Source organism: Neovison vison, chromosome 5, assembly GCF_020171115.1.
Source record: "Neovison vison isolate M4711 chromosome 5, ASM_NN_V1, whole genome shotgun sequence".
In the NCBI taxonomy this organism is placed as follows: domain Eukaryota; kingdom Metazoa; phylum Chordata; class Mammalia; order Carnivora; family Mustelidae; genus Neogale; species Neogale vison.
The window spans coordinates 40,073,456-40,091,660 of NC_058095.1; the positions used below are offsets into that span (position 1 = coordinate 40,073,456).

The following is an 18,205-nucleotide window of genomic DNA, read 5'->3' on the forward strand; positions in this document are numbered from 1 at the left end:
TATGCACGCACACTCTGACTGCGGACTCCAGCAAAACACGGAGCTGTTCTTTACAGGCCAGGGAGCTTGTTGTTTTAGTCTGTTGTTTTCATTTTGGTGCACCTGCACCCCTAGCCCAAGCCCCCCACCACACTGCCCCTGCCTTGGCCAACAACACCGGGATGTGTGTTTCTGAATAAGCCACGCATTATTCGATTTGGTTTCCTCAGGAATTTGGTAGGAAAACTCTGGGTCCCAGTGAATTGGGCTTAATTGGATCCTTCAGGACCTGAGCATGTTTCACCTGCCTTGTGTTTGTTCTCTGGGACTCCCTAGTCCCCATCGGTTCTGTACTCTCCTCCTTCTCCGCCTCACCCCCAAGCTGCATGCACGATGCGACTGAGGTCTCTACCCCTGGTGGGAACTGGGCAGGGAGCTGGGTATGTGGGCGGTAAGGACAGCCTGGGCTGCCCGACATTCTGTGGCTAGAGGGTGGGAGAAGAGGGTGGGCTCCAGGCTCCAGGCTGATGAAGAGCTAGTCCCTGTATTTGACGTCCAGCCGCTATGGAATTCTATTTGCAAATGCTAAGTGACCTAGTCAATATGGTACAAATTATCAGTAGCAGCAGGGGGAATGTTGGCTGCTGCCACTGGGCTTTGAAGAGATTACTGTGCTTTTGGTGCAATCCAGGGCTGATGATGTCTTAAATCCAATTTCCATTTGGTGGGTCTCTAAATCACGGCAGAGATGGCCTTGTAAAAACACGGCGATGGTTCCTTCCTGGTGGGGACAAGCCAGTTGAGACCCAAATAAAACCCAGAGGAAAATCATCCCGAGTCACCAGGACATAGTATGAAGGTGATCTTACTTTCTTAGCCAGAGAGGGGAGTAAAGGTCAGGAAATCAACAGCAGCTGGCTGGAATATGAGGAATAAAGATGAGAAAGGAAGAATTTGTAACCATCACCTTTACACTATCCCTGAGAGGCAGTAGTCCATCTGGTTCAACAGGAAACTCACTGCTTCAGCTCCAGGTGGCACATTCATTCCCTCTTAGACAATGGTGATAATTTGAATTTTTTTCTGTTAAGATCAAGTGTTAAGTTGATCTCCTTGCCAGATCGATCTTTTGCTCGTTCTATTGGTTATCTATTGCTGCATAACAAATGACTCCCCAGTGTAGCAGCTTAAAGACAGCAGACATTTATTTTCTTACAGAGTTTTTGAGGGTCATGAATTTGGGAGTGGCTTAGCTGGGTGTTTCTGGCTCAGAGTATTTCATGACGTTGAAGTCAAGCCAGCACGCAGGGCTGCAGTCCTCTGGGTTGGATGGTCGGCTTGCAGGATGGTTCGATCCCATGGCTATCGGCAGAAGGACTCCATTGCTGGCTGTTGCCAGGTAGACCTCTCTGTGGGGCTGCTTGCATGTCCTCAGGGCATGGCAGCTGGCTTCCCCCATAGTGAGTGATTGAGAGAGAAAGAGAGAGAGAGAGAGAGAGAGAGAGAGAGAGTGCACACGCTAGGTGGAACCCACAGCACGTTTATGACCTAGTCTCGGAAATCATACATTGTCTCTTCTGCCACATTCTATTGGAAGTGAGTCTCTATGTCCAGCCCACATTCCAGGTGAGGGAGATTAGACTCCATGTTTTAGAGGGAAGAATATATAGAAGCATTTGAGGGCATATTCAGAGACCACCAGAGTTACAGTTCTTCTAAATGATGCTATAAAAATCAGCTTTATAGATATTACCATAGCCCTCCAGATATTTGATTGCAGAGATATCTTAACACATCCCTCTGCCCCTCCTACCTACAAGCTAGATATCCTCAATTCCTTTGCCTTTTCCATCAAATAGTATAGATCTTTCTACTATCCTTGTAGAGTGTGCTGATGAAGCTGAAAAATGGAAGCTCAGATTTGGCATAAGATTCCAAATACGGGGCGCCTGGGTGGCTCAGTGGGTTAAGCCGCTGCCTTCGGCTCAGGTTATGATCTCGGGGTCCCGGGATCGAGTCCCACATCGGGCTCTCCGCTCAGCGGGGAGCCTGCTTCCTCTTCTCTCTCTCTCTGCCTGCCTCTCTGCCTACTTGTGATCTCTGTCTGTCAAATAAATAAATAAAATCTTTAAAAAAAAAAAAAAGATTCCAAATACGAATACAGAAGACTGTGTAATCCTAGAGCTCGTTAGCCTGTGCCAGTGCAGTGCCTGGTACCTGGTAGGTAGTCCATTACTGTTTGCTACTGAAAGGATGAATAAGTAGACAACTAGGTGGATAGACTTATTTCCATTCAAATACCTGGAGATTGCATTAGTTTACCTTTCTTTTTTTTAAATTGCTTTATTTAAGAGAGAAAGAGAGAGAGTGCACGGGAAGGGCAGAGGGAGAGAGAGAATCTTCAAGCAGACTCCCCACTGAGAATGGAGCCTGACTCGGGACTTGATCCCACCACTCTGAGACCATGACCCAAGTGGAAATCAAGAGTGGGTCATTCAACTGACTAAGCCACCCAGATGCCCCTGGTTTTTTTGTTTCAAGCAGCATTTTATACTTATGCCTATTGGAGCTTATTAAATAAAATGCCCAAGTCAACTTCTTTATGGTCCTTTGCCCAGCTAAGATTCTCCCATTTTGTTCTTGGGTTTTTTAACCTGGATGTGAAACTTGAATCCCTACAAAATAATGTCTGCTGGTCAAGGTCATTCTGAATCATGAGTCCATCACTTAGTGTGTCATCTCACCTAGATTTCTCTCTCCTAGATTAGTGCAAAAATGTAATCTAGGAGTTGTACATACATGTAGTTGATGAATTATTGCTCCAGGCTACCAAGTTATTTCATCTGTGTATATCTGCTCTGCCGCCAGGGCTTCTGATTTCCTGTCTCTCCCTCTCACTGAGCTCTGCATGCAATCAGCACTCCCCAAATGGCAAACCACCCATAACTAACTTGTTCTAACTGCACTTAAATCCAAGCCATCCTCCACAGATGTGACTCTGTCTTTTGGTAAAGACCTTAAGAAAGGGAGATTCCACGGCTCCCACAGTCCCCCATTTCCAGAGGCCACCATCTGGAGGTTAGGGAGAAAAGAGTGGGGAGGATGTTGTATTGGCAGAATAATGGGGGTGGAAAGGATTTATTCTTGGCCTTTTATGCAGGGGCCAAAGTCTTTTTTGAGTATGAGTGGGTGCAGGGAAAAGGGGGGGATGGGGAGGACTGGTCTCAGCTAAAGTTGGAACATCCTGCAGAGGTGGTGGCCATTTTGAAGACCCATGTAGAGAGTAGAGAGTGGAGTTGTTCCAAACAGATGTCAGTGACTGAGGCCGATTAAGAGAGTGCGTTTGGATGAACTCGAAGACGTAAGGGAAGGGATCCAAGTTCTCTTTGCTCAACTCGGGCTTGGCAAAATTCTGGCTGTAGTTTACTTTTATCTTGATCTACTATATTATTGTTTTAAATTATAGAAATAATATGTACTCTTTTTATCAAGTCAAATAATTCAGAAGTGTGCAAAAATGTTAATAATGTCCCCCTTCCCTCTCCCAGTCCAAACTCTGAAGTTACAACCTGTGTTTCTTTCCACATTTATTTTTATGAGGATCTGTACAGAGCAGATGTATCCAATGCATTGATAGAATTTTTTAAAAAAATCACCTCTAGCAGGCTGGATCATTAAATCCATTTTATCATTTCATCCTCTTTCCCCTTTTCTTCCTTTCTTCCTTCCTTCTCAATCCATCATGGAGCTTTCCAGGTTAGTATAAATGACTATCACTCATCCTTTATAATATTGCTATAGATGCAGCATCATTTGGCCAACTGGTTCTCTAGTTTTGGGCCCTCAGAGTGTTCCCAGGTAGTTTTACCATAACCGGAAAAGCCGCAATGAAGCATCTTGTACTAATATCCTTATCTACTGGTGCTTTTGTCTCTATTAGATTCCCAGAGTGGGGTATTGGTTACTTGATAGCAAGTTTTACATTCTTGTATGCTTTACATTCTTGTATGGTATTGGTAATTACCATTGCTGGTAATACCAGCAATGTGCTGTTCTCTCTTCCTTAAATTGACTCTCTAAGCCATTATTATATTTTGTTTATGCAGTAGCCAATTTCCCAAGCTGGCAATGTGGCTGAGGTAAAACCCAGAAGATGTATCCATTCACTGTTTGGATGGGGAGGTAGGGTGAGTTCATCTGTAGGGACCCAGTTTTGAAGTTGGTCTATGTGTGTCGGTATGTGTGTAAATGTGTGTCTGTGTGTTTTAATTGACTCAGCTGAAATGCAAGGAGGTACCGTGTCTAGGTGTCATTCCATGTTAAATAAATGGTTTGCACTGCTGAGGTATGATATATAGTACAGAGAGATAGGATTTCAAGTCAGAAGACCTTGGTCTGAGTTTCCTGGTTCTCTACCAACTATGTTCTTTTAGACATTGTGTCTTCAGAAGAAAAATGGGCACCATCACAGTGCCCACCTTACAGTTTGTGAGAATTAAAAGAGAAAACACATTGCAAACTGTACAGCTTTCCAAATGTGCTTTAAATGTATTTAATGCAAGAAAAACAGTTTAGAGGAAGATGCTGTTCTTTTTAACAAAGAGCAAACCAACAGATACACACAGAGACACTACTAGGACCTTATGTTGGAGGGGTCCTCAGAAACCCAGGAAGGCAAATCCCAATGTTCCCCACTAGAGAGGGGCTGGCTGGGTCAAATGGAAGATTCCAGAGGCTTACAATTAAGGGTGTATTTTATATATGTATTTTTTTTATTTGACAGAGAGAGATCACAAGTAGGCAGAGAGGCAGGCAGAGAGAGAGAGAGAGAGAGGAGGAAGCAGGCTCCCTGCCGAGCAGAGAGCCTGATGAGGGACTCGAGCCCAGGACCCTGAGATCATGACTCAGCTGAAGGCAGAGGCTTAACCCATTGAGCCACCCAGGCGCCCAAGGGTGTATTTTAAAACAGCCACACACAAAAAGCTGCTCAAGAATTTTCTGCACTTGAGGGCCCAAATATCCCCTGACTGATGATGATTGCTTTCTTTCGGAGAGTTGTCTGGTTTTGGCATTGGGTGTAAAGATTCTTTTTGACAGACTGAAGCTGTTGGCTGCAGTCCTTTACTGAGGAACCCTTGGATACTTCTCAGGTGTTTTCTTCTTCCCTCAAGGCAACTGGCTCTGTGGTGGGCCTGGGACCATCTTGGTTTTAAAGAGGGAAGTCCAGTGTCCTTAATTCTGGGCACACTGGATAGCCTTGCTCTCTCCTGGATCACTTGCTCTGGAGGAAGCCCACTGCCATGCCCCATTGAGGGCACTCAAGCAACGCTATGGTGAGATATGAGGTAAGAGACTGAGGTTTCCTACATTGTGACAGCTCTCCTTGAATAGCTAAAAAGAAAAGAAGGTATGTCATGACCCTGAAGGTTACCCCTATCCTTCACTTTCTGGGTGTTCTTCTTCTTATTATTTTTTTTAATTTGAGTACAGTTGACACACAATATTACCTCAGTTTCAGGGGGTACAACATTGATCTGACAAGCTTATACATTACACATCACCATGCTCACTGCAAGTGTAGCTGCCTTCTGTCACCATACAACACACCACAGTAGCATGGACCATATATCCTTATGCTATGGTTTCTATTCCCGTGACATATCCATTCCATAACTGTTATCTCACACTCCCCTTCGTTTTTGCCAGTCCTCCTAAGGGATATGGATTCTTTAAGGCTGTGGTTCTCAAATTTTGCTATCATGGAATATTGCTGTTCTGTGAGCTGGATGGAGGAGTGTTTCCCCTAAAATTGAATAACAGCTACCTTGCCCAGTAAGCGGAAAAGAGCCAATTAAGATGGCAATAGAATTTTTATCGGTTTTCAGACCTCTGTCCAAATCAAACATTTCTTGTATCTTATCACTTGGTTACAACTTTATGATTTTCAGATATATAATAAAATTTTTTTAAAATGGTAATTTGCCGTACAGGTACCATAGGTATACTCTGAAGTATTGTGACTCCCAGTGGACTTCATGATATAGCGTAAACTTTAGGGCCATTTTTAAAGGGATTATCTTGATGGAATGTTATATACGGACCTTTCAGAAAGTTATACAAAGTGGGGGTCACACATTTCAGTTTTTCTCGGGATAGCTCCTGGTTGGCCAGTGTCCCAGACTCTGTCCATTTAGTGCCTACCCTCACTATCAAAAGTGTTCTGGTTTGAGTGGCAAATTATATTTTCATCCTAGTTCTGGGGGACCTGGTAGGAAGGAATTTATTTTGTTTTGTTTTTGGCTAACATTTGTTTGATACATGCCAGGCGTGGGCTTGACCACTTTCTACGCATTTTTCTCATTTAACCCTTCTGACCATTAGTCGATGCTACTAAGAAGTAAAGAACTGAAGTCTCAGAAAGACGAACCTGCCCACGTTTGATAAGCTACTAGGTGACGGGGTCGGATAGAACCCATGTCTGGCAAACTCCACAGCCTGTGTGCTTAGCTGACATATACCGATCTTCCTCCTTCCGTGTTAGGGGACCCGAATCCTGGATTTGATTCCCAGCTGCCTGAAGTCCTTGAAAATTCCAAGGAAGTAGATGCAACCTCAAGTGGCCAGTGGGGCTTCCTTCTGGGGAAACAGTGTTCCTTGAGTAGGAAAATGAGTTGTCTGTACTCATCTGAGCACTTCAGATAACCCCAAGGGACGCCCTGTCCGTCCCTCATTAGTAGAGCCGTCTGTTTACAGTTGTGCTGAGACTTTTTTTTTTTTTTCCAATTAAAGTATAACAAATTTGCTAAGACTTCGTCCCACACAGCCCTGCCAGTTGGACGTTTGGGGGGGGCGGGTGGCTAAAATGAAGACGTGTGAGTGCAGTGGCCTGCCCTGGGGTGAGGAGAGAAAAGAGCAGATCTGTGTGCGTCCTAGCAGCCCGCTGTTCTCCCTCTGCTGTGGCCTGTTCTGGGACTGCGGGCCAAAGTAGCCTTGGAATTGCTTAGACCTGCCTCTGTGCCTTTAGCTGTCCGGGTAAAAACATCACCTCTCTGGAGGCCTGTGCTGGAGCACAAACCCACGTATTGTCTGGCCCCTGGCAGGCTAGTCTGTGGAGGGGACACTCTAAGAGCTCTATTTTAATCTTTTGGAGCTGGGCCAGGGTAGGAATTCAGCTGCCAGCCCCAGGCTCCCCACCCCCATGCTCTCGCCCCAGCCCCCATACCGCGACCCCCTCCTCCTGGTTTCATTTGCTCTGACCTCCCATCATGAGAGGTGCTGGTGTTCTTTTTTTTTCCTCCCTTTCTCTTTTTTAAACTACCAGGCTCTTTCATTGATTTGACCTCCCAAAGTGAGGCAGACCAGGGCTCCTCAGTGGGCTACTTGGGGCTCAGAGCTGGCACGAGGCCAACCCTTGAATCCTGAGCTTTACCTCCAGATGTGTGTGCCTCTGTGCTTGTGTGGACTGGTGTGTTTGTGTTGTATGTGTGTGTGTGTGTGGGGGGGGGATCTGAGTATGTTGGTGTGTCTATATGTGTTTTTGTATCTCTAGGACTTTTCTCTGCATGTAGAGAAAATGTATGGGGTAGAAAAACTGAGGGGAGAAGAGGATGGAGGGGAGAGGAAAGGGTGGTCTAAGTCCCTAACCTCACCTTCTCCCTCTCCCAACAATATGCCCCTGGCTCTGAGCCAGATAATCTCAGTTGTCCCTCCAGCTGGGTCTTCTCGTCCCTCCCTCGAGTCACTTGGGTCTGATTCTTTGGATAGGAATGAGTCTTGTAGAGAGCCTATGTGGTATAATAGGCACAGGACTCTTAATTCTAGTCCCAGCTCTGCCACTTGCTGGCTGTGGGCTGCTGGGCGACTTTCCCTTCCTTTGAGCCTCAGTTTACCCGTCTGTGCAATGTGGATGATAATGCTACCAACTTGTACAGAACGTAGAAGATTACAAAGGCACTCCAAAGATGACCCATAATGTTAGCTCCTTTCGTGCCTACCTATCCTTCCCCGAGAACAAGCCCGAAAGGCAGCCGTGGGGCTTGGTTCCTGACCTCAGTGAAGAAGCCCCCAGCTGAGAAGGAGGGGCTGTGTTCTTCCTAAAAGGGCAGGAGGGGGCAGAGGGTGTGGACCTCTCTCTCCCACCCGGAATCTCCCATTTTCTCTCACCCCCATCCTTTCGGCCTCTTCCAGTGATGTGCATTTTCCCCTCTGCACCGGCCTCCCAAACTGACTCATTACCTCGACAGGGTAGCAACTTCCAAAACAAAACTTTTTCAACCAAGGAAAATATAACTATGGGGAGGAAAACATTTCAATATCAGGCCTCCTGGGACCCAAGGAAATGTACTGAATGTTTGTCAGGGAATGACGCTGCCCTGACTTCACGGACTTCACTGAGAACATGGGGAGAACAATGCCTGGCACTTGGCTCCGGCCAGACCAACATGGCCTGAGGGAGGGCCACGCTGGTGTTCAAGTTGCCCCAAACTGGAAAGAGTAAAATGTGTGTCCAGTATCGTGCCTTAAAGCAGACACTGTGGTGATATGATGAACATCCTACACAAAGGGAGGCCCCAGGCTATGTCCTCTGCCAATCTCTCATTGTCCCTTCTACCGCCAAGGACATGGCCATTGCAGGCCTGCTGCCTGGCAAAAAGGTGTGCTTGCTTCACTCTTGGATTCTGGGAAATTGCTAATGGAGTACATACCATACTTAATAATAGCACCTCCTGGAGTTGTGCAGTGCGTTGGCCCCTTCCAGGCCACTCCAGGGAAGGGATCTTAGGGTAGTGATTGGGCAGGATCTAAGAGAACAGCTGGACAGTGGTGCTGATGCCAAGTCAGGATGCCAGGGAAGGGCCAAGAGATAATCCAGACCCCATCCACTGTGATTCCGCAATGGACTGAACAGCCACGGACACAGGAAGTGAAATAGATGGGACTGTTTTCTGAGAAAGACTGCGGTCAGAGTGAGGCAGAAGGAGGAATTGTGGAGAGTGGTGGTATTGGGAAGGGATGCTGAGCGCAGATCAGCCCTTTCTGTCTCCACTTCCCTTTAGCTACAGTGGACTCCCTGCCACCCACCTGCGGCCACCTGCCCTCCTCAACAAGACTAAGGACAGCACAAAACATCACAAAACAGAAAAGCTCTCAGAAGAATCTTTGCTCATCCCTGAGAGGGACTCAGTGTGACTGTTTTAGATTCATGGAATTTCAAAGCTGGAAAAGATCCTATATACATTTGATAGATGTTTTCATTTGTGAGTTCCGAGAGGAAAAGTGTCTTGCTTGCAGTCACAGAGCTAGAACACGGGCCTCACAGGAGAGGGTCTCTGTGCTTGACTGTCATTATCTGTGAATTCCTTTGCATGGCTGTCTATACAGGGGGTCTGTTCCAGAGAGAGAGAGAGAGCACACTTCTACTGGCCAATCTGGGCATGGTTTTTCCTTTCCCATAGCTCCTAAGTCAGTGGCATATGGCATTCTGGGAAGTTAGGAGTCCGGGTCCGTATAGCTCACTTGACTGAGCCTCTAGCCTCTTATTTGTAAAACAGAGATAAAAGTGCTTGCTCTGATCACTTCACAGGGCTGTTTGTCAAACTCAAACAGGATGGTGCTTGGGAAAGTGTTTTATAAACATATAGGACATTGCAGTTATCAAAATCTTGATGGGGAAAAGGGTGTGTGCAAAAGTTGGCCTTATTGGGCATGGGGACCAGACTTTTGAAGGTTTTGTGGGTCTGGAAACCTCAGCGGGTACAGCCGGGATAGGTGATATGCACATCCGTCTCTGCGCTGCTCCGTCACCGGCGCGCTCTGGCGACACTTGGGTCAGTGCTGGCTGGAACAGTCTGGAAGCCCATGCTGTCCCACATGTAAATAGTGGGTTTTTCCCCAGGCCCTTTGCTTTCTTCTACTGGGGGACTGACCTTAACCAGAGTGTTCTGGAGATGGATGTGCGGGTAGCTGGTGGAACTTTGCACGGTGTCCTAAAGAAATACTTTTGAGGAACCCTGAAGGGACAAACTGAGCTTCACCCCAGTCGTTTAAGAGAGGAACCCCAGGCTGGCAGGCATTTGGAAAGGCCTTTGAATCCATGTCTTTACAGAACAAATGAACGATGTGGGGAAATTAACGTGATTTTAAGTGAACTCTATCTTCATCAGTTGATCACCCTTTCACGGGCATTTGTGCTAGGAGCTCTGGAGTGTGTAGGAGATAATGGTGGAAAAAAGGAGGCAGTTGTCTTTGACTTAGAGCCTCTTGTCTAAAGGATATATCCCCAGTGCCTAACTTCCTCTAGTGTGTGTCTAATACCAGGGTCAGTTCCCTCCTGTGGCCTGTAACTTAATGCAGTAATTGCCAGAAATACTACAGAATAAGAAGCATTGCTATTATTACTGTTATTATTATTGACAGAACAAGGAGCAGGATGCAAATGTGAGAATGCCACAGGCTACTTGAGGAGGGAATGCATTTTCACAGTCAAGAAATTATAACAAAGATCTCACTTGACAGGTAATATTGGGCAATATTGCCTACTTGCCTACTTCCCTAACATAATTTTTAAAATTATTGTTCTAGAGAAGGAGTTATCTCTCATTGGCAGATGGAAATACTGGGTGTTGTTACCTGGCCTAGCTTATCAAAAAGCGAAGCATTCAGTGAAGCTCACATCTTACCCAGCAGCTTGACTCAGAAAGGCCAACCCCTTATGTCCCTCCCCCAACATCTCCCCGGGAGTGTTCATAGAAGAAAGAGGATATTAAAGAGCAAGGTCATCTGTTTGGTTTGAAAAAGAAGGTAAACTTTTATTCAAAGACAGAATTAGGAAAAGAAAGTAATGGTTTGCTTAGAAAGATGACAATTTACATAGGGAAAACAGCACATTTGGCCAGGACAACAAAACAGCCCTCTGAGGCTGTCAGGAAAGCCGACCACAAACATGCCAATGAAGAGTTCAATGTGTGTGTGTGTGTGTATGTACTTAAGAGAATTCAGTAAAACAGCCTAAGACAAAAACATGGTCTAAAGCAGCATATTTCCTGTTCTTGGGAATTCAGGAGAACCTTCGTGCAGGTTCCTGGGATTCAAGCAATCTCTTTGTAGTGTTCTCAAAATCAGAAGAAATCTCAAATCTCAGCTGGAGGGAGTTGGGGTAAGGGAGGAGCTTTGTGAGTGTGGAAATAAAGGGATAGAGAAATAGGACAGCACATGCAGAGATGCACTGAAGACATTTAAACAAGCACGCAGTGGAGGAAAGATCAAGGTTAAGGTGTCCAAGCTCCTGGGTGCAACTTGGTGACAACACTTGCCATGGCGGCCCATCCTCTATTTTCAGTACTTGCCAATAACCAGTTATGCACGAGAAATAACCCAAATGCCACTATCGACCAAGGGCCAACCGGTCAAATATTTCTGATAACTGTTAAACCAGTACCGCAAACAGTAACTCTTCCGGAATTTCAGAGAGAAGATTTTAAAACCTCAGGCTGAAAAACGTGTGGCTTCGCTGAGACTTGGAAAAACCAGCAGGTAAGCCAACTGCTGACAATTCTCTTAGTTTATTATTTAATTGACATTTCTCCACACTGAAGACAGAGGGCTTGGAAACTGTCCTTGAAACAGCAAAAGATCTTATGAAGAATCAAAAATATTTTTCACTTCTCCTCCCATAAACTGTATTTCAACAACATCAGGTCAGATGTAAAGCACATTAGTATTCATTAATGCTTATGAAATAAAGTCATTCCCTCTGCTAGCTAAGATTTCTTCTGTTGACAGTTTTTCTTCCAAATACAATTAGGCAGGTAGGAAATTATCAAAAATACTTGCCATTAGAAAAATTATCTTAATTCTTGTTAACCCCTGACCTCTTCTTATAAACTGGGAGGTTGAAGAGGCATGCATTTTACCAGTACTGTTTATGATTGAGTGTCCTGGCCCTTTACAATATCCATTTAAAATGTTCAAATAGTTTGCAAAAGTATATACTACAAAATATTATTGTTTCAAGAGTGGAGGTCACATTTAATACACCATACATGATTCATCTGTACATTTACAGAGGTTTAAAGCACAAAAAATTGTGCAGATAATGTACTGAAGTCTAAACTTTTACATACACTCAGTTGCATACATAGCAACAAGATACATGAAGTTTTGAATAAATAACCAATAATCAGCCAAATCACTATGTACACATCAGGCAGGAAGCAATTAAACACTGCCTAATAGAATGCCACTTAAATTACTTTCTCTATGAAATGTCTCTCCCTGACTACACGCACACACACACATACACACACACACTTCTTTAATTCTTTTTCCATCACAAATATTAAGCTGATGCTTGTGACCACACACATGGGATATCCCCCCAAATCCGGCTGATCACAGGGCAAGAAGCAACACAGCAACTCAGACTGACTTAAGACAACAATTCACCAGACTTGGTTTTTATAAATCAGCTACTGGATAGTGGTTACTGTGAAAGCATATTCAGACTTCCACCTCATGGACTGAAAGAAGAGGACCAAAGAGCATTAACTAATAGCTTGATAACATTTGCCACTAAGTTAAATATTGGATTTCACTAAAATAAAAAAAAAAAGTATGTATCTGGAGGGGAAGGACCCTAGGGTTATATCTAAAACAACCACAACAAACCTCCTCCTTCTGTTATCAAAATAGAATATTTTCACCGTCTACCTATCTGGTTGTTATACAAAACTAACTGTCTTTTTGAAAGATCATTTTACAAATTCATTAATAATGGAGATAGAAGAAATAATTGAAAACAACAAATATAACCCTCTGGGTGCAAAAATGATGGAGAAACCAGAGACCCGAAATATGGCAAAATCAGTGCTTCATAAACAGTCAATGGATTTTCTAAAAATACTTTTTGCTAATGGCAAAGTTCAACACCTCAGAAAAACTCTGAATTAGGATCTTAGAATAAGTTTCCAGGCTGTGCAACATAGCTTCAAATACACTACCCTTGTTGTTTGTAAGGCCGCATTGAAGTTGAGCTTAACAGTCGTAAGCCATGTGTTTGAACATCTTATGTGAGGTGACCCACAAAGAAACAAGTTTTCCCTTTGTTCCCTCTACTACCTGTGGAGAGGTATCACTGCTTTCCAAAGAGCTCTCTTATAGTTTTCCTTCAAGGTATAACCAGTGGGGGGGAACCCCAAAACGTTCAGGTTGGAGTCACTGAATCATCTGGGAAAGTATTTTGACTTTAAAAAGTGACTTGCAACTCTCTGGGAGTGTTCTCTTTTTCTCTTGTTACCCTATAACTACCCTCTCTAACTGGTTTGTTATAATTCAGTCAACAATACAGCAAGAGAGGCACACGCTCTGCTGTAGTTCTGCTACATACAAACTTGAGAGTACTGTAGGGTAATGACATCATCTTTCCAACAGTATCGATTTTAAGAAGCCAGTGACTTCTGTGTGCTGTTGACAGAACTAGGGAACTTAAATCCACAGCAGACCCCTGAACAGCTCGAGTTGATAGTTCTTCAAGAGAAAGTGAGTACATCTTGGGTAGAGCATGAAGAACAAGGTGGGGAGAGGGAAAGGAGTTGGGATTTTCTGGTACGCCTCTTTGTCTAAATTTGCTATCTTCAAGGGAAGAGCTGATCACTCACCAGGGTGCACCTTTGCATGGCAGGATAACAATGAATGAGAAGCCAGTTCTCTTTCCCACTTGTCTGGCACGATCTCCTGGCAAGGATAGGGTAGGTGTTTGCCAGGTGGCTCCCAGACAAGGTCTTTTTAGGGGAGTACAACAAGGCTTCAGTCATTGCTTTTCATAAAGTGCTTTGGGATCCTTCAGGAATGGGGGCTGGAGGAATATTATTACTAACTGGCTTCAACTTTCAAACCAAATGGAACCATTTTATCCAGCGTAATTATTGCTTTAAGCATTAGTGAATGTTCTTAAAATGGAGTGGGTCTCATCTTTAAGTACCCACTTCTTAAAATATCCATTCCCTGGAGTAAGTGTTTTTAATTACTGTTTCCCAGTTCCCCTCACCAAGTAAGAGGATATGATAGCCTTGTAAATGGTTGCCAAGCATATACATTGGTGACTTGTGTTTTCCAGGCTGTCTTCCTTTATGAATAGCCAGCAAGAGGGAAGTCAGTGATGTTTAGCCCAACATGCCCTATGATGGCCTGACTGAGGAGATAGGCCTTCTCATCAATGAGAAGATGTACAGTGATGATGACTATACCCTGTGAGCTCCTTCTGGTCCAGGAGTATGTTTTATTCTGGATTCTTTTGTTTTTCCAAGGGACTTGGAATAGAGACAGACATATGGGAGGGCCTTGGTCACTGATTTTTGAGGGTTTTCACCAGTGATGAGAGCTGGGTTAATACAAGTGAGAATTAAGCATGGTAGAAAAATTATGGGACAGGAGAGTTTCCTCCAGAGGCCCCTAGATTGGACTTAAAAAAAAAAAAAAGACAAAAGTTCATCATATCCAAAACAAAACAAAACAAAACAAAACCATCAAGATAAAACAAGCAAACCAAAAAATCCTCAGAAGTTGTTAAGTCTCCATAATGCCTGGACATAACAAATAAAGGATTGTGAATTAGAGAACATAATTGTCTCTCACGGGAATCTATTAGTTTAAACAAGGCTCACAAGATGTTGCAAAGTGTAGGTACAGGTGGAGGGCACCTACTTGAACAGATACTGGCTAAATACTGAGGACATAACATCCACTTCTACATAGAAATATTGCTAGGAATATACATTTTCAAACCAACTCATTGTGCCTACTGAAATAGAAATGTGCAGTGTTCATTTCACGGGTATGCACCTCTTTTCCTCATAGAAGGTGAAAAAATAACCCATGATCTCAATATAAATTAGTGTGTTTGGGTTTAATGCAATTTTACTTCATGAGTCATTATTTGGTGCAAAGTGCCAGAGCTTGCCGACCAAATGAGGGGCCAGAAGAGTGGGTCAGTCTCTGCTTTTGCTGCCTATTGAATGCCTCCCATCCAATTAACCGTCACAAGCTTCCTTCCATGCCACCAGAAAGGTCATGGTCAGAGAATCACTTGGTTTCTTAGTTTTTGACAATTCCAGCTTTCAACATATATAATCTGTCCCATAATTAGAAATAAGTAGAAACTAAATGCAGATGACGCTGTCATTTTTATTATTAAAGGGGAGTCATATGGTGTGTAATATTAAATAACATTTCTCTGCAATTTGCTTTTTAATTAACTTAGCTATTAACTATGTGAAATTTGTTATTTCCTGCCAACAAGGAGCTCTGTGATAATGGAAATCTTTTAGGTAAAAGTTGAGAAAAGGAGTTGAATTTGGAATTAAAAGATAATCTACAAACTAGGTAAGTAGCCAGTAGGCAATCAAAAGTTGACTATTGGTATGTACCGATTCCCAATGGGCCAGCCTACTGTAAAGGGAATGCTTCTGGGTTCTGACCCTGAGACTAAACTAGCTCTGTGACCTTGTGCAATCACTTAACCTCTCTTGGGTTTAATCGTCTCATCTGTAATTACAAGGACTTAGACTAATTTTATGGTCTTTTCTAGCTCTACCACTCCATATACATGGAATTCACTCAGAACAGAAGAAAACTGCATTTTAAAATCCTTGCAGGCATGGAAAAGGAGCCACCGTGATTCTGCTCAAGAATCTTTGTGTGTGTGTGTGGGGGGGCGGTCACTGAGTATAAAATCTCTTAAAAAAATAAAGATTGAGCTCTGGGCCTTAGTTTTCTAATGACCATAGGCCATGGGCCAAATCTGTACCTTTCCGCCAGGGTAATTATTTATGTTTAAATCAAATGTTTTAAAAATGGAAGGATTCGGAATAACATTGTGAACAGGGGACTTTGTATGAACTCCCATGAGGAGGAATGGTAGAACTGTGAGGACAGGGGTAGGGCCCATAAAGAGCAATATTTAACCCAAATGCCTGTGAAGCAGAAAAGGACCATTTAGAGTATCAGTAAACTGAATGAGTCTTGGCTCCAGGAAATAAGAGAAGGTTCAGGCTTTTTTTGAATATGCAGTGTGATTTCTCTTTGATTTGGGTTTCTCATTTGTGAGAAAGGCAGGTGAGAGGCATTGAGACCAAAGCATGAATTTCAGGTGTTTCAAAGTATAGCCTTGGAACCACTGATGTAGGGGTGCACAGATGTACCAGCGTAGCTGTAAGGACTCCATCAACTGCTGTGCCGTATCTGAAGGGCACTTTCTCATTCAATGACCTTCCAACACCTAAGAATCTGAGCAGACCCACTATCATTTTCAGAGACAAAGACTCATGGACTTATTTTAGGATTGTAGAGGAAAAGCTCATCTCTCTCTTACTCCTCCTTGTTTTTAACCTAGGTTTTCACTTAATTTAGCTATGTCCCTACACCTGAATAATATAAGGCCCATATCCATGCTTCAATGGGAGATGAGTGTGTAGGAAGGGCTGCTTTGTGCCCTATTTTACCTTTGCAAGACAAAGCTAGAAGCAAAGCATCCTCTACTTTTGCATCTAGTGGCTTCCACACAACACTAAATGAAGAAAATGACTGCCTACTTAATCATATTAGTTCTGATGGATAAATTTGATTTGGTGACCAGCTGAGAACTCTGCACTTTGGAATGACTTGGTTTACCTAACTGGGAACCTAGAACAAGTCCACCTGACCTTGTGCCCTGAAGACCTGGGCTTCTTTCCCTTATACTCTTCTAAAGGTTCACAGTGGAAGGAAAAATAGTGTTAATCTTACTTTCATCTCTAGAACTCCTCCCCACCAATCACAAATTCATGAAAGATACCTAAACCCAAAGGTCAGATTACAGAGCCAGCTGTAGAACTGAGGGTGGTTTTTTAGGTAGCCCTGCCTCCAACAAGAGTGCCTCCCAACCGGTTGGCATGTTTGAACCCTTGTGTCTAGGTCTCCACATTGACACAAAAGCTCTTCTATGCCCTGAACTGGGAACAAAACTGGCAACTCTCACCTCCACCCAACTCTTTCCTAAAAAAGAGGGCCTTGAACCTGTAACTTTTGGAGTTTTAACATTCAAACCATTTGAAAAGGGATGGAGACACAGTGGGAGCGGGAGGGAGGGAGGGTGATGGAAAATGCGGTGGAAGGGGACCCTCCCTAAAGCATGCTGCTTAGTATTTCTGACACCTGGGATGTGGTCGGGCCCTCAGGGCTCATCTCCGGACCTGTGGGGCTGGGCAGGCCAGAGTGGCTTCCTGGGGGCGGGCTCAAGGCAGCCCAGGGCTTTGAGTCCACCATCGCTGCAGAGTAGGGCTCCACGTAAATGCGGCGTACGGCAGGCCTCGGGTCTTGGAGAGTGCTCTTCCCCTCTTCAGGGAGGCTCCTGGTGTGAGCTAGAATCAGGCTCCGGGGCCCATCGGGGGCTGGTCCCAGCCGCTCGGCCTCTGCAGGATCTTCGGCCAGGCCGCAGGCCCGGGACGGGTGCTGCGTGTAAACGCCCTCGGACAGCGACAGCGACTGCGTCTCGCTGTGTATGCGCAGCCAGCGCTGATGGCGGCTGAAGCCGCCGTAGTGCTGGTGCTTGGCCGCCTTCCGCTTTCCCAGGAAGCCCAGCGCCGGCCGCGAGCCTGGCGCCATCTTGGCTTGGTTCTTGGACGCCAAGCCCGTCAGCGTCAGGCTGTGGAGGACCTCGGCGCACGAGTGGTCAGGGTCTGGCCCCAGGACCCGGCCCTGGGGGTCCTGACCGGGCCCCAGAGGACTCTTAATGTCATGCACCTGAAGGACGTCGGGGGCGCTGCCACTTAGGCCGCTTAGCGCTTGCTGGGCGATGTCGTGTGATGACAGGTACACCAGGTCCAGGTCTCGGGGGCTCAGAGCATCGCTGGAGTCGTAGTCGCTGTCGGTGGGGAGGAAGACTTCTGAGCAGCCTTCTTCATCAGAACAGGGCTGTGAATCTGCAAAGCCTGAGACCCGGGTTAGAAAAGAAACTCTTAGCCTGGGCCTGCTTCATGGGGTAGGATCTGTGTGCTTGAGCCCTCCCCACCCCTGTGCCTAGAAGAGCCCTGGGCTTCCTTGAACAGTCTCTCTGCCCCTTGAAGGTAGTCATTATTTTTGAACAAGGGGCCCCACGTTTTGGTTTTGTGTAGGGTCCTGTAAATTATGTAGTGGGTCCTGTGCTTAGCTTAAGGGGAAGGAGGGAGAGGAACTTGGATAGGTCCAACCTGGA

The 18,205-nt window shown here is 44.9% G+C and overlaps 1 protein-coding gene across 1 annotated transcript in view; it reads right to left on the reverse strand.

Annotated features, from left to right (window-relative positions):
• Positions 1-17,136: 17,136 nt before the first annotated feature.
• The window catches only part of ANKFN1 (ankyrin repeat and fibronectin type III domain containing 1), a 137,122-nt gene continuing 136,053 nt past the window's right edge, over positions 17,137-18,205 (reverse strand). Inside the window, exon 17 of the mRNA XM_044248626.1 lies at positions 17,137-17,933. Coding sequence (XP_044104561.1) covers positions 17,137-17,933 — 797 coding nt within the window. The remainder of the gene's footprint in view (positions 17,934-18,205) is intronic.